At 46.5% G+C, this 17,118-nt stretch overlaps 1 protein-coding gene across 1 annotated transcript in view; it reads left to right on the forward strand.

Annotated features, from left to right (window-relative positions):
- Gprc5a (G protein-coupled receptor class C group 5 member A) overlaps positions 1-15,102 on the forward strand; it is a 17,671-nt gene extending 2,569 nt beyond the window's left edge. Inside the window, exons 2-4 of the mRNA XM_031381029.1 lie at positions 10,552-11,499; positions 13,876-13,931; positions 14,187-15,102. Coding sequence (XP_031236889.1) covers positions 10,563-11,499; positions 13,876-13,931; positions 14,187-14,273 — 1,080 coding nt within the window. The 5' untranslated portion in view covers positions 10,552-10,562 and the 3' untranslated portion in view covers positions 14,274-15,102. The remainder of the gene's footprint in view (positions 1-10,551; positions 11,500-13,875; positions 13,932-14,186) is intronic.
- The last annotated feature ends 2,016 nt before the right edge of the window (positions 15,103-17,118 follow it).

Genomic DNA, 17,118 nt, shown 5'->3' on the forward strand with positions numbered 1-17,118 from the left:
TCCCTCCTTCCTTCCTCCCTTCCTTCTTCCCTCTCTCTTTCCCTCCCTCCCTTCCTTCCTCCCTCCCTCCCTCCTTCTCCTCCCTCCTTCCCTCTCTTCCTTTCTTCCTTCCTCCCTTCCTTTTTTTTTTGAGACCAAGTCTTGATCCATGCCCTGGACCACTTCAAACTCCCGGGCTCAAGTGCTTCTCCTCTTTCACATCTCAAGTGGCTGGAGTACATGGAGAATAGCTGAACCCAAGGCACGGAGTCTGTATGTTTATTTTAGAATTTCAGATCACTCTCTTCTAAACTACACTCAATTTTTGGTAAACATGCGTGACTGTTTGGATAGATTCCAGGCGATAAAGCAGGGGTAGCAACTACGGTCTGCGGTCCAAAGTGGCCTGTAGGTTTTTTTCCTTAACAAGTTTCATGGGAAGATATATTAAAACTCATTTGCCTTTGTTATCATTTGTGGCTACTTTCCTATTACAAATTCATGGCTTCTAAAAGCCTGTACTACTTACAGCTGGCATACCAAGTTCCTGACAAATGCAGATTCTGAGAGTGTGAATTCTTTGCACATCTTTAATCCCAGCACTTGGGAGGCAGAGACAGGCGGATTTCTGAGTTTGAGGCCAGCCTGGTCTACAGAGTGAGTTCCAGGACAGCCAGGGCTACACAGAGAAACCCTGTCTTGAAAAACCCAAAAAAAAAAAAAAAAAAAAAAAATAGACAGTGTTTCTGTTAAAGTATCCAGAAAACATTTTTGAGATTTTGTTGTGGCTGGAGAAGTGGCTCAGCTGTTAAGAGCACTGACTGTTCTTCCAGGGGTCCTGAGTTCAATTCCCAGCAACCACATGGTGGCTCACAACATCTGCAATGGGATCTCATACCCTCTTCTTGTGTGTCTGAAGACAGCTACAGTGTACTCACATATATAGAATAAATAAATCTTTAAAAAGAAAGAAAGAAATTTTGTTAGTTATTTTATGTATGGCATCTGCCAAGGACCAATTTTTAAAAGTCTATTGGGGCTGAGGAGATGGCTCAGCGGCTAAGAAAGAGTGCTTGATGTTTATGTATGAGGATGTGAGTTAGGATCGTGAGTTAGCATCCATGTAAAACCCAGGCCATGGCAGCAGATGGCCCTGCATGTCTGTAACCCCAGGGTTTACATCAGAGGGGCAAAGGCAGATAGATCCTGGGAGTTTCCTAACCAGCCAATCCAAAAAAACAAGTGAGCCTTTTCAGGTATGCTGAGAGACTCTGTCCCAAGGGAAGATAGCACAGAGGAAGCCTTCTGTCCTTCTCTGGCTTCCACATGTAAGCGCACACTCACACATAGCAGACGTTCAGTTTAACGTTTTCAGGTTATGAGGCTTCTTTACCATGGTGGATCTCTGATGGGTTTGGTTTTGTCAGTCTGGCTTTTACACAAAGATTCACCTACCTTGAACTTGCTAGGAGTCCAGATGCGTGCCACCTCACAGTGATCTCTAGTATTTCATTGCACTCTCTCATGAAAGTCTACTTGCTTTGTTTGGAGTAAGAATAAGATGGCCATACTCTCAGGCACTGCATGAAAGTGAAAAATGGGCCTGAGCCTTGTTCTCAAATTTGTCTCCATCTGTTCTGGTGCGATGATGATGATGATGATGATTTTCCTTCCATCACAGCCTAGAAACTCAACTTTATGTTAGTAAGGCGTTATTCACAGGATGCTGCTTTGATGTGTCATGTTTATGTGATGGGAACTGGGGTGGTACCCAGTTCAGGGGATCCCAGAGAGGTACTTCCCACCTAACTAATCCCTTTTCAGCTGCAGAAACATTTTTGTGGGACTCCTCCCTTGGAAGAACTCAACCTGCATAAATGTAGGAGGGTCAAAAAGATGTGCACAGATTCACCTTTAGCTGGGTGTGGGAGCTCACGGATGAGAGGCCCATTACCTGGGAGACGGTGGCGGGAGGGTCAGGAGTTTGAGGCCAGACCTGGCAACACAAGAATAAGACTCTGTCTCAAATAAATACATCATCCTATTACTCACACTTGAGGAAGTATTCGGCAGTCAATCTTAGTCCAAAATACTTGCTCAGAATCACTGTGCAGAACACATATATAGAGATGCCAACAGACCAGGGATTCAATCTGGCTGGGTTCTTGTGGAGCTTATCATCTGCCACCGAGCTGGTAGGCTACTGGTGTTAACATATAGTCACTACTGGGCATGCAGGAAAATGAATACCTCACTGTCAGGTCTAAGAAGAGACCGACACATTTAGAGTGAGGTGGGATTAACCATACAGGATACCAGTAGAGGTTATGATTCCCAGTTCCCAGTAGAGGTTACGATGGGACCAAACTTTAAAGAAATACATCAGCATTGGAAGCAGGTGGGGAGGGGCTTTTGTGTATGTTAGGCAAAAAACTTGATTTTGTAGGAGGAGGTCCTGAACAACCCTAAATTCCTATTCATATAGAAAACACTCTTGGAATGCTGGGTGTGGTAGTGTATACCAGAAATCCTGGCACTCAAGTGCTGGAGGCAGGAGGATTGTGAGTTTGAGGTCAGTTTAGGTTACTTACATATTCAGGCAGATTTCTGAGTTCCAGGCTAGCCTGGTCTACAGAGTGAGTTCCAGGACAGCCAGGGCTATGTAGAGAGAAACCCCATCTCGAAAAAACAAAAAACAAAACAAAACAAAAGGCCTGGTGGTCCTGGCACACATCTTTAATCTCAGCACTTGGGAGGCAGAGGCAGGCAGATCTCTGAGTTCCAGGCTAGCCTGGTATACAGATTGAATCAGGACAGCCAGAGCTACATAGAGAAACCCTGTCTTGAAAAACCAAAAAGAAAAAGGGGAAGAAAAAAAAAGAAGGAAGGAAGGAAGAAAGAAAGAAAGAAAGAAAGGAAGAAAGAAAGAAAGGAAGGAAGGAAGAAAGAAAGAGAGAAAGAAAGTGGCTGGAGAGATGGCTCAGCTGTTACAAGCACTTGTTCTTCCAGAGGAATGCAATGAGGTCATAACCAATTGTAACTCCAGTTCCAGGGGATCTAACAGATACCCTCGTTTGGCCTCTGTGAGCACCTGTACACATGTGTGTCACACACGTGTACACACACACACACATATCACATTTTAAAATTTTTGCTTAAAAGAAATGAAAGTAGATACTTGGATAACTTGCATATGTTAAAATCCCATTAAAAAAAACCCACATAGCCTTGGACAAATAATTTGATTTCTTCTCACCCCAGTTTTCCAAGCTGTCAAGGGAGTGATAAAATACCAAATGGTGCCTTCCATCTGTAATCCTGACTCTTGAAGGTAGAGTCAGAAAGATCAGAATGTTCAAGGTTATCCTCAGCTATACATTGAGTCCAAGGCCAGCCTGGGCTACAGAGAGACCCTGTTTAAAAACAAACAGACATTAAAGTGGGGCTAGGAGGATTAGATGAAACAGTACATGGCTCAGTGAAAGTTTGCTAAGGTTTGCTCTTAGCTTCACTTGCATGTCTGGCATGTCTCTGCTCCTGGTCCTGTGACAATGGCAACCCAAGTTGCCCTTGAGAGTTTAGGAATTGATCTGACCTCTGCCCAGCTTCAGGGCCTCTCTCTCTTACCTCCTAACAACCTGACACACCTCTGCTTATCTCTCACACTTCATCTCCCAGCCCTCCTCTGTCCCCTCATCCTGGTAGGTGAGGTTATGGCTGCCCAAGTGCACGTTCTTTGCACACCCTTACTGCTTACGTGGAGGTTGGTCAGTCACCTGACCCCACTTTGTTGGCTCTCCAAGGGCAGTGGCCACACTTTGGGGTCTGTGGGATTTGTCCACTTGGCACTTATTGGTGAGGAACACTGACTGCACGAAGGGTTGCTTGTTCTGGAGACATCTCAACAGTTAGAGCTCGCCTCTTTGATGGTATACAGCAGCAGTTCTCAACCTGTGGGTCCCGAGCCATTGCTATGTCATCCAGGCAGACCTCGAACTTGTGATCCGTTTGCAAGTAGCTGGGATTATAGGCATGGGCCGCCCAGCCCAGCTGAAATATAGAATTATGAATATCTTTCCTCTGTGGTGTTGGGCATGTAAGTTCATCACTAAAAACAAGTGTGCACGTGTAAGCGGGTACACATGCTCTTCTGGATGAGCCGACATCCTCGGCTGTTGATCCTGCCTTCTACTTTCTCTGAGGCGGGGTCGGTTGTTCGTCATTGCATATGTCAGACTAGATTGTCCAGAGATTCTCCTGCCTTTCGTATCCCTGGGATAGACTCACAGTAGAAGCCCTGGGTGGACGGGGACTCACTGTCCTTTGGGCTTTTGACTGGGTTCTGGGGACTGGAACCTTATCCAAGGCAAGCACCTTATCCACTGGGCCTTAGCTTCATCTCCTAAGAATTAACCTATAAATGTATTTTTAGAGTATTAGGTGAGATAATGTGTAAGAACACAGAAAGGGGAGAATGTGTGTGAAGCATAGACACTCAGCATTCATGCCGACCCAATGTGTGGTTAGATATCATTAACCTCTCATGCAACTGTTGTTACTCTGGCTGAATTTAGAGAGAACTGGAGATGTCACCAAGTCACAAGGTTGCAGGGTCGAGATCTTGTCCTCCGGGGCGGTCTTCAGAGGAAGGGACTGTGCTCAATTCTGATGACAGAGTGTTGCGAATCTCAGGAGGTAGACAGAATCAGCTTTGAGCTGTCTCAGCTCCTCCATAAGTTCACTTATGAAGTTGGCTAGCCAGGGCCATGTAGAGGCAGCTTCCAGGTCTAAGTCTGTGAGCCCCACAACTACCGTGCTGAAGAGGAGTCTGGAAGTGGAGGATGGAGGCCAGGGGCACCTCAGATGCTGTCATTTGTCCCTGCGTACCAGGCAGTGCCACACACCAAGGCCATGCCTAGGGCCACGCTCTTCCCAGACCTTTGACTTTCCCCCCAGGCTCCTAGGCCGTCTCCACCCTCCCACTCATCCCTAGGCCAGTTTTGGATTGGTTAGAAGAAGTTCACGATCCATATTGCAGTGACAGAAGGTGGGGTCGGAAAGAAGATGGGGCTGGGACACAGATGTGGAGGCAGTCTGTGTGGAGCTGCCCAGTGGGTGAGCAGCGAAGCTGCCCAAGGGCCCAGCCCCCGGCTTCAGTGGAGCTTTCCAATTTCATAGAAGAGAAAACAGGTTCAGAGAGATTAGTGACTTGATCCATAGCTCTGTACCTGGAAACCACTCATCCCAGTTACCTTTCTGATTGCTGTGAGCAGAGACCCATCCGGAGGGAACAAGGGTTGATTTTGTTGACCGTTTGAGGGGCTGCAGCGTTCACAATGGAGAAGGCACAGTGACAGGAGTTCATGAGTAGTTGGTCACATTGCTTCTACCAATAGGAAGCAGAGTGGACAGGAAGTTGGACTGGGCTGAGAGATCTACAAACTCACCTCCAGTGGCTCAGTTTTACAGGCAGGCCCCACCAAAGGCTGGCCCGCAGCTGGACACCAAGTGTGCAAACACATGAGCCCATGGGGAACATTTTGTACTCAAACCATTCTGTATGTGAAGGTGAACAGAAGGCTTAGGGTTGAGTCAGCAGGAACCTCCCTTCCAGTCTCCCTCTTCCCCTCTCCCCATTTGTCCCCACCCTCACCCTGCAATTGTAGGTGTGTCCTTTCCACCTTCCTCTCTTGCTCTGACTCATTCCAAAAGTATTTAAGGCTCCTCCAAGTAATTTCCTGTCCTGTAGTCTCAGGCCTGTAATCCAAGCACTCAGGAAGCTGAGGCAGGAGGATAGCCAGGAGTCTAGGTCAGCCTCAGCTACATACAGTAAGACCCTATTTCATAAGACAAATAGGCTGGGCCAGGGATAGATAGCTCAGTGGGTAAAAGTGTTTGCGGCTAAGCCTGACAGTATGAGTTCGATTCCGGGGCCTGCATGGTGGAAGGAGAGAATTGACTCCTATAAGTTGTCCTCTGACAATGTGTGTCTCCTTGCTCCAAATAAGTGAGTAAACAAACGAACAAGAAAACAACAAGCGAAGAACATGGCTCTCACCACTTCCCTGGGTTCCTTCTCTCCTCAGGACCACATTCTGGTCCTACGACAGCTTTTCAAACTGCCCTTGCTTCTTAGTGAGTTTTGTTTTCCTCTGACTAAATTCAAAGACACTTTTAGACTTGTTGAGCAATTGCAGTCAGCTGGGGAGAGGGTGGAGGGCAGTTAATAGGTGAATTACACTGATGATTCCCAAAATATTAGTCACACACATACAAAATACTCACTAAAACTTTTTGGTGTTGTTGCTGCCTGGGGTGGCGTGGGTGCGATCCCAGGGTTTGGGAGAGAGAGTTAGGAGGATGAAGTTTGATGCCAGTCTGGGCTTCAGGAGACCCTATCTCAAAAAGCCAAATCAGGGCTCACCATCACCCTATTATGAAAGGGGAGGAGTTCCTGAGGCCCCACCCCTCTCTGAGAATTTGTGTGTAGTCACTGGTTGGTAGGGCTGGGGGGGGGGTGCAAGGGGGTTGTAGGCACTTTCTTCAATAACCACAGCATGTTTCTATAAGCAGCCCTAATGAAACACATTGGGTCATTAAAAACAAACAAAGCATAAAGGTTTTCTAAAAGGTTATTTGTAAGGTTGGGAGTAGGACATATACCTAGCATGTATGAGAGGTTCAACATGTGCGCGTGCATACATGCACACACACACACACACACACACACACACACACACACACACACTAACTAGACGATGCTTGATATTTAAAACACACACTGCCAGCTGCCTTTATCGAGCCCTGGATCTAGGAGGTACCAAGTAGGACACACTGGTGCACAGCTACAATGAAGCTGGGGGCCAAAGCCTTATGTCCCTTTGTTCAGGGCTGCCACTGCCTTTTAGGCCAGAGGTCACCAATCTCTGTCAAGCTTTAGCGCAGTTGGGTTCAGAGTCCTTCCTAAACATCAGCTAATTATGATGAATAGCTGCTTACCGCAGACAGCAGAGTCTTGGGGGTAAAGTGAGTGGCAGTTAAGAGGACGGCGGGGGAACGTGGAGAAACGGAAGAACCTTTTCCAATAGAGACTCTTGTGATGAACTAAGGGTAGGGAGGGATGAGGTGACATGCCAGACCTGTGTCCCTTGCCTTTTACCCCTAGATGAGACAGGGTTAGTGTGTGTGTGTGTGTGTGTGTGTGTGTGTGTGTGTGTGTTATTGGGGATTGGACCTAGGCCATTTTGCACGATAAGCAAGAGTTCTACTACTCAGCAGTGTCCCCAGCCCTGAGTTCTTGTGATTGGCACACAGTGGGCCAGGGAATCTATTAATGTTCTTTTTCATTGCTGTAATCAGATAGCTGAAGCTAGGTAATGTTATATAAGAAGACAGCTTCTTCTTTTTTTTTAAGATTTATTTATTTATTTTATGCATATGAGTACATTGTAGCTGTACAGATGGTTGTGAGCCATCTTGTGATTGCTGGGAATTGAATTCAGGACATATGCTCTCTCAGGCCCCACTGGCTCCAGCCCAAAGATTTATTTATTATTATGTCTAAGTACAATGTAGCTGTCTTCAGACACACCAGAAGAGGGTGTCAGATTTCATTACAGATGGTTGTGAGCCACCATGTGGTTGCCAGGATTTGAACTCAGGACCTTCTGAAGAGCAGTCAGTGCTCTTAACCATAGAGACATTTCTCTAGCCCGACAGGTTATTCTTATCGCCCAAGAGTTAGGGGGTAGAATCTGGAGATGACCTTTTTGCTGGCTAAGTCTCGAGGCACCATAAGACATCACATGACAAAAGTCACCAGGATTCAATTATGGGGTCTCTAGGCTAGTGGCCTTATCCAGTCTCCTAAAACACACTCAGAGGTGCCCTTTAAATGCCAGTCTGACTAAGTGACTTTCTTTTTGCTGTTGTTTTGGGTTTTGAGCCATCCATAGTGGTTGGTAGTACAGGATAGCTCCTAACCAGATGTAGCAGAGGCTGACCTTGAACTCTTGATCTTCCTATTTCCACCTTCTAAAGGTTGGAATTTTAGAGAGTCAAGTCTCATTAAAAATGAAGTAGACAGAGCTAGACAGTTATTGTAACACAGTGTACAAACAGTTCTAGTATGTGTGTGTGCATGTGTGTGCATGTGTGTGTGTGTGTGCTCACATGCATCTGTGTATATAAAGCTGGAGATGATTCAGCTAACAAAGCTTATTGCTCTTAAGATAGCACTCATGGTACTCAGTCACTTGTCACTCTAACTCCAGAGCATCTCACACCCTCTCATGGCCTTTGAGGTTACCTACACTCACATTCACATATCCACACACAGGCACACATGCGTGTACATAATTAGAAAGAATAAAGTCTTTAGCTGGGTGGTGGTGGCCCACGCCTTTAATCCCAGCACTTGGGAGGCAGAGACAGGTGGATTTCTGAGTTCAAGGCCAGCCTGGTCTACAGAGTGAGTTCCAGGACAGCCAGGGCTACACAGAGAAACCCTATCTCAAAAAAGCCAAAAAAAAAAAAAAAAAAGTCTTTAAAATAATTTTGGTATAATGGCTTGTCTCATCTATTTACATTTATTTATTTATCTATTTAACTCATAGAGGGTTTCACTCTTTAGCCCAATCTTATATATTGATCGATTGATTGATTGATTGATTGCACGATCTTTCTCTTTAGCCCAAGCTTGCCTCATCTGTGCTTGTGTGTGTGTGTGTATGTATGTATGCATATGTTAATTCAAAGCAAGGTTTCACTTTTTAGTCTGAGCTTGCCTCATGTATATATATGTATATATATGTATGTATGTATTTATGGCAGGGTCTCACTCTTTAGCCCAAGCTTGCCTCATCTAGTATGTATGTATGTATGTATGTATGTATGTATGTATGTATGTCTCTTTCTATCTCTATCTGTCTGTCTGTCTATCTATCTATCTATCTATCTATCTATCTATTCACAGCAGAGTCTTATTCTTTAGCTCTAGCCTGCCTTATTTATTTATTTATTTATTTATTTATTTATTTATTTATTAGTTATCTGTGGCAGGGTCTCACTCTTTAGCCCAAACTGTAAAAGTCTGGCCTGGTTGTTCCTCCCAGACCCACACTCCCAGAAATAAGACTTAGACTCAAAATGCATTTACAGGTACCTTGGCCATAGAGCTAGGCTCTTTCTGACTAGATCATAACTTTTTATGCCCTATTTACTCTAATCCACATTCTGACATGTGGCTGGTTACCCGTGCTCAGGTACCACGCTTCTGTCTTGTGACATTTCCCTTTTTTTGTCTGTAGCTGAGATGTTCAGGTCTTCCCTGGTCAAATCTTAATTTCAATTTGGATGGAAGACAGAGCTTTTCCTTTCCTGTTGTAACAAATGTAAAAATCTCCTCCCCAACATAACACATCTCCTTTCTTCCATTTTGGAGTTAGGACTTCTGTCGGCTGACCTAACTCAGCAGTTCTTTCTCAAGTCCACGCATCTTAGCAGTTGTGCTATCAGTCTTAACAATTTTAGAAAATTTAAACTCAACAAAGCACATTTGAAAGCCATCTTTGGGAGATATCGGATCCCCTTTCTGTTCTATGAGCCTTTCCTCCAAAGTCCTAGTGTGTGGCGTTGTTTTAAGTTAGTAAACAGATTCCAGACTCTCAATTCAATATAATGTATCTCTATGGGATGATGCTCCAGGTTTTCAAGCCCCTGTGGAATTTTCCTGTCTAGAACTGTGGTTTTTGATGTTATTATAAGTTCCAGATTGGATTCCTCTAAGGGTTTCCTATTTTGATATAAAGATTCTTTCAACCTATGTTTTATGGTCTCTAATCTAGTATCTAATTTTCTCCATCTCGTCTGTCTCCAAGTCTGATCTTTCCCAGAGAGGGCATACAAAATTGTAATCATTGAAAAAACCCAGCCATTTGTATGCTGATTAAGAACAAAACAAACCCCAGACAAATGAAATCAAACCAAACGAGATTATTGGTTAACTGGGAAGTAAGGGATTCATTCTCTTTTCATTGGCCCTTAAAATTTTCACAGGAGGTACAAAGAGTTAGCATTTGGGGGTACAGGTGTGTAGATGTGTGTGTGTGGGGGGGCAGGCTGGGGGATGGGACCTAAGAGTTTAATCGGGGCTCTGTACAGAAGCATGGGCGCTTACCAGTGGATACCACTGAAGAAAAAAGCTCTCCCTCTCCAGCAACCTGAGACTCCCAGAGAGGAGAGAGGTCTGCGTCTCTCCCCTCTGTTAGTTTTAATGTAGCAAGTTTAAAAGTAAGACTGACTAGGGGCTGGTGAGATGGCTCAGAGGGTAAGAGCATTGACTGCTCTTCCAAAGGTCCTGAGTTCAAATCCCAGCAACCACATGGTGGCTCACAACCATCTGTAATGAGATCTGACGCCCTCTTCTGGTGCGTCTGAAGATAGCTACAGTGTACTTATGTACAATAATAAATAGATCTTTAAAAAAAAAACTGACTAAACGCAATCCCATTTTTGTCCTCTGTCTCAGAGGCTTGCTTGGTCCCTAATCTTGCTTCTTCATTTTAAATGCAGGACCAACCAGAATGGCTACAACCAAAACTCCTAGAACTGGTCCCAGCGGTTGCCGCTCAGACCTGGATTCCAGGTACCACAGACTTTGTGACCTGGCGGAAGGCTGGGGCATCGCCCTGGAAACACTGGCCGCAGTCGGAGCTGTGGCTACAGTGGCTTGCATGTTTGCACTCATTTTCCTCATCTGCAAAGTGCAGGACTCCAACAAAAGAAAGATGCTCCCCACCCAGTTCCTCTTCCTCCTGGGAGTCCTAGGGGTCTTTGGCCTCACCTTCGCCTTCATCATCAAGCTGGATGGGGCCACAGGACCCACGCGCTTCTTCCTCTTTGGCGTCCTCTTTGCCATCTGCTTCTCTTGCCTCCTGGCCCACGCTTTCAACTTGAACAAGCTGGTCCGAGGGAGGAGGCCCCTGTCGTGGCTTGTGATCCTCAGCCTGGCGGTAGGCTTCAGCCTGGTCCAGGATGTCATCGCCATTGAATACCTGGTCCTCGCCATGAACAGGACCAACACCAATGTCTTTTCTGAGCTGCCTGCCCCTCGGCGCAATGAGGACTTTGTCATGCTTCTCATTTACGTGCTCCTTTTGATGGTGCTGGCCTTCCTCGCATCCTTCTTTGTTTTCTGTGGCTCCTTCTCCGGCTGGAAGAGACACGGGTTCCACATATGCTTCACTTCATTCCTCTCCATCGCCATCTGGGTGGCCTGGATCATCCTGCTCCTGATTCCCGACATTGACCCGAAATGGGATGACACCATTCTCAGCACAGCGTTGGTGGCCAATGGCTGGGTTTTCCTGGCGTTTTATATCTTGCCCGAGTTTCGACAGCTCCCGAGGCAACGGAGCCCTATGGATTACCCAGTTGAAGATGCTTTCTGTAAACCTCAGCTCATGAAGCAGAGCTATGGCGTGGAGAACAGAGCCTATTCCCAAGAGGAAATCACCCAAGGTATGATTGAAGAGGCATTGGTATAACGATTGGGGGAGAGAGGATGTTGGGCGTGGTGGTGCAGGCAGTGGCGCATGTGGGCAAATATGCAAATGTTTGTGTATACACACACACACACACACACAGACACGCCCTTCTAATCTTAGCACTTTGGAGATGGAGACAGGAGAATTATGAGCTTAAGATCAGCCCTGGGTTATGTAGAAAGACTGTCTCTTGGAACACCAAAACCCTTGTGGGCTGGGGATGTGGGTCTGTGCAGTGCTTGTTTAAACATGCATGAAAAAATCAGAGAGATCCTCCAGCACCGCATAAAGTGGGAATGGTGGCACACACTTGTAAGCCCAGCACGTGGGAGGTGGAGGCAGGAGGATCCGAAGTTCAAGGTCATTCTTTGGCTATACATAGATTTCAAGGCCAGCCTGGGATGCATGAGGTGGTCTCAAAACACAAAACCATTCCCAGCTATAAAACCTGTAATTTTCTAGAATCACACACAGCAAAAGGCTCTTTCATAATTGCCCTGATGTCTCCCAGTCTTGGTCTTAATTGTACTATAATCCCATCCAAGGCTCCTGGAGCTGCCCTCTAATCCCAATAATGGAAAACGGGGAATAGAGACAGGAAGGGAAATAAACAACAGAACATTCCCAAATGCAGAAGCAAAACCCGAGAGAAGACCGACAGAGCTGGAGGAAGTAAGAACACTGGAAGCTCACACCTCCCATGAGCCCTGGGGAGGGGATGTCAAGAGGACCAGAAATGCATGGTCGTCCTGGGCTACACGAGGCCCTATTCTCAACAAACAAACAAACAAACAAACAAACAAACAAAACCAAAACAGGGGCTGGAGAGACAGCCCGATGACTGAGAGCACTTGCTGCTCTTGTAGAGGACTAGGTTTGTTTCTTAGCATCCACATGGCCACTCACAACCATCAGTAGCTCCAACTGCAGGAGTCTGGCGCCCTCTTCTAGCCTCTGTGAGCAACAGACACACATGCAGTGCATACATTCACGCAGGCAAAACACACACACAGAAAAATAAAAATAGATAGTTTTGTGTGTGTGTGTGTGTGTGTGTGTTTTCGAGACAGGGTTTCTCTGTGTAGCCCTGGCTGCCCTGGCTCTCACTCTGTAGACCAGGCTGGCCTCGAACTCAGATATCTGCCTGCCTCTGCCTCCCAAGTGCTGGGATCAAAGGTGTGTACCACCACTGCCCCGCTAACAACCAAATTCTAAGGAGCTCACAGTAAACCAACTTCTGTATTAGTTACTTTTCTGTCCCTGTGACAAAATACTGTGATCCAAAGTCTTGAACTTGTATTGATGTGCCTGCCTCTTTCTCCAGAGTGCTGAAATCACATACACAAGTGTGTGTGTGTATCTGCGTGTGTGTGTGTGTGTGTGTGTGTGTGTGTGTGTATTGCTAGGGATGGAACCCAGGGCTTCATGCACAGCAGGCAAGCTCTTTAACCCTGAAATCAGTCCTAACCCCAACCCAGCTGTGCTCTTAAAGCTGAGCAGCAGAGTCTCCTGGGGATGCAGAGCAGGAAGTAACTTCCCACAGTGCTTCCAGGGCCTCAGTCTCCCACTGTACTCAGTACTTCTATTGTGGGTCCTTAGGCCCTAATGCTCCCTTTTTGTTCCTGTTTTTCTGTTTGTGTGGTTTTTGTTTTATTTTTGAGACTGGGTCTTGCTATTTCGTCCCAGCTGTCCTAGAACTTGCTGTGAAGACCAGTCCAGCCTCCACCTTTGTCTTCGGAGTGCTAAGATTATGGGTGTGAGCCCGGCTTGTCTTTCTTATTTTGGGCCCTTGGTTGCTCCTTTCTCAGGTAGACTTCTAGTCATTGTCTACTACTGTGTGCATTTGACACTGGCTCCCCACACTGCCCAGCTTGTTTTGTTTTTGAGACAAGGCCTCATGGAGCCCAGGTTGGGCGGGAACTCACTATGTTGTTGAGGGTGACAGTGAACTTCTGATCCTCCTACCTCCATCTCCCAGGTCCTGGGATCACAGGTGTGCATCATCAATGCCTAGGTTTCCACACTGTCTTAAATGAAGAAGCATTTAGAAAGGGGACAAGAGCGGTAAATTTGTCAGGAAATGAACCAGTTGCTTTAAAGCGAGCTCAAGTTTAAAAAGCCTATGATTTCTCCCAAATACATAGAATACAATTGCTCATAAACTCTTCCTTGTTTAGGATGAGAGTAAATCCTGTGGTCCCAGGATAGGACCATGGGGATAAAAGGCATGGTCTCTCCCTGCAAGAAATTTAAACTGCTGAGGCCCAGTGGGACCAACTGTTACAGTGATACAGAAAGGAAAGCACAGATGGGTCCTGGTGCTTCAGTTTCTCCTCTCCCTCTGTTTCAGGTCCTGAGATGGGAGACACACTCTATGCACCTTATTCCACCCATTTCCAGCTGCAGGTAAGCAACCTTTGTTATTCCTCACTCCCCCACCCCCCAAAGGGATAATTGTCCTTCGAGAATAGATATTGCTACCACTTTGGTGGCTCGGAAGTGGCCACCATGAAGGGATGCCACGTCTTCTTTCCTACACTCGGGGCCCGGGGTGGCACACAGGCTCAGGGAGGATCTTCGAGAGGGACATCTTTTGGGAAGGCATTGGAGGTCATTGAGATGGCTGTAGAAGCTTTAACCATACGATTGCTTCCCTTACAGAATCGCCAAAAGGATTTCTCTATCCCGAGAGCCCAGGCCCCGGCCAGTCCCTACAATGACTACGAAGGGCGCAGAGGGGACAGCTAACTGTTGGGAAGAGTGGGACAACCAGAGTCAGGCAGCAGGTCCAGGCAGGAGTCCTGCCGATGTGAACTGAACCCAGGGCATCCTAGGGAAACTGTACAGAGAGGCTTGAAACCTGCCTAGCACACCGCTGTCTCGCCTGGGGCGGCTAAGCCTCACAGACTGTCTCCGCAGCGCTCCCGAGTTTCATTTGCCCCATTCCTAGGACACTTCCGGGAGGTGGGAGTCTCGGCAACTCCGGGCCGAGACTCTTACCTTTCCCAGGGGTATGAGCGAACAGCCGCTCAGCTGACTACTCACTGTTCGGTCATCCTCGGAAGCCAATTCACCTAACCCAGGGTGGGTTCCAGGAGGATTGGCTCGGCACCAAGCAGAACTGAAGATCTGGATAAACCCAGAAAGGTCTGGGTCTCCCCCTTGTCCATCGAAGTCCACACTGGAAGCTAAGTGCCCTCCCAGGCTTTCATGTCTGGGGAGGAGCGGCTAGAGGTCACGTTGTCTGCCTTAGTGCACTGCGCTACAGTGGCCTCGCAGTGCAGACACCAATCCCCAAAGGCGACCTTCTCATCTCAATCACCTCCAAACTCGCCGCCAACCCCAGACCTCTGTGTCCTTTGCCAGGGCTCTTTGGGAAGTTACTCTGAAGTAGACAAGGTCTCCCTGCCAGGAGGATTCAGGTCTTGTACTTACCATAAATTCCTGGCTCCTCATCCTCAGTAATTCATTCACCTTTACCTCCACAGTGTCTATTCTTGGGGCCCGTTGCATTTGTTATGTAGTAAGTTATTTACTGGTTATGTAATAAAGATGTGGTCACAACTATTTTTTAAATTTAAATTCTATTTATTTATTTTCTTTAAAAACTAATATTCTAATTTAAGGATTTTGTGGGTATGAGTTTGCACATGCCACAGTGAAGGCCAGGGAATAACTTTCCAAAATCTGGTGGGCAGAGGATTAGGAATCTCTCTGCTATGGAGAAACCAGGATCCTCACACTTAGCCACGGCACAAGATGCAAACATGAGCTCAGTTAGGAACTTGCTCTTTAAGAGACAGGCAGATTTCTGTGAGTTTGAGGCTAGTATGGTCTATGTAGTGAGACTGGGCTAGAGAACTGGTGGCATGGCTTACTTGTAATCTCAGCATATGGGAGCCTGAGGCAGGAGGATTGCCATGATTTCTGAGGCCAGTCTGAGTTACAGAGTAAGACTTTGTCTCAACAACAACAACCACCACAACCACAAACCAACCATCAGAAAAGTAAGTTAAGATCACGAACAAGTACGGATCTTTATGGCTCAGGTATTGCTAGCTCATAAAGACTGGCAGGCTGCACTTGCATCTGCCTGGAGTTTTACAGATTGGAGACAGAATGACAGAGCTGACGGGAACCTGAATTCAATCTCTGGGACCTGCATGGTAGAGTGAGAGCCAATTCCTGAAGAATGTGAGTCCTAGACTTGTCTAGTCTTTTCTCAAGAAGCCGTAACCAATGAGGCTTGTTGTGAGGAAAGAAAATAGCATGTTTTCTCTAAATCTGTCATGAAGTAAGTGCTCAATAAATACATATTCCTGGGCAGGCCAAATGGCACAGAGGATAGTAGCACTTGCTGCCAAGCCTGCTGAATTGAGTCCAATCACTGGTTCCTACCTGGTCGAAGGAGAGAGCTGATTTCCACAGGCTAGCCTCTGACTTCCACACACAGATCATGCCATGTATGCACCCACACATGCAAATAAACAAATATATATGGTCTTCGTTGGCGTTTCATTGAAGAATGCCATGACCAAGGTGACTCTTATAAAGGCAGACATTTAACTGGGGCTGGCTCACAGTTTCAGAGGTTCAGTCCATTATCCTCATGGCGGGGAAACGTGGTAGTGTGGGGGCAGACATGGTGCTGGAGAAGGAGCTGAGAGTTTTATATCTCCATCGAAAGGCGGCAGAAGATGGTTGACCACACTGGGTGTAGCTTGAGCATAGGTGACTTCAAAACCTACCCCCACAGTGAGACACTTCCTCCATCAAGGCCAAACTTACTGCAACAGGGCCACACCTCCTAATAGTGCCACTCCCTGTAGCCAAGCATTCAAACACATGATGTTCCCAGCCAGGCATGGTGGCTCACACCTGTAATTCTAACACTCTGGAGGCTGAGGCAGGGGGGCTGCCATGATTTTAAGACCCAGCTTAGGCTACAGTGTAAGAACCCTATGTCAAGTCTCCTCACTAAATGTATATTCATTTTTTATCTTACAACACAAAAATCAACACGGAGCTCTGAATTCAAAAGGTGAGGGGCTTCCTCTGTACTACCAAGCCAGCAATTTCACAGTGGACACCCGAGAAGTGATCTGTAATTTAACTCAAATCTTAAACCTGGAGATAATATCACGTCCCATGGACTGAGAGAACTCAGAACCCCAAACTGATCATTACCACTTTGTCAGCCTGGTCCCTGGGTGTTTGATCTGTGGTTCTGATTTCTCTGCTATAAACTGGGGTTGTCACCCTTTCCTGTTCAAGATTGACTTGCTTAAGTGGCTCCCAGGAGTCGGGGAGACATTTCTGCGCTTGTTATAAAGGCTGCTGCAAAGGATACAGATGAAGAGATACACAGGTGAGGCATGGAAGAAGCTTCTGGACCCTCATGCCTCTTTAGGCATCATTCACTAGGACATGCCAAGCATGTAGCTACCTGAAGCTTTCTGGATTGTGTCCAAGTTTGTATGGAGTTGGTGTGCCTAGCAAGACTGCAGATAGACAGATATGTGGGGTGTGTGTGTGTATGTGGTGTGTGGTATGTGTGTGTGTGAGAGAGAATATTTCTCCCTCCCTCCCTCCC

Source organism: Mastomys coucha, unplaced genomic scaffold (assembly GCF_008632895.1).
Source record: "Mastomys coucha isolate ucsf_1 unplaced genomic scaffold, UCSF_Mcou_1 pScaffold20, whole genome shotgun sequence".
NCBI lineage: Eukaryota > Metazoa > Chordata > Mammalia > Rodentia > Muridae > Mastomys > Mastomys coucha.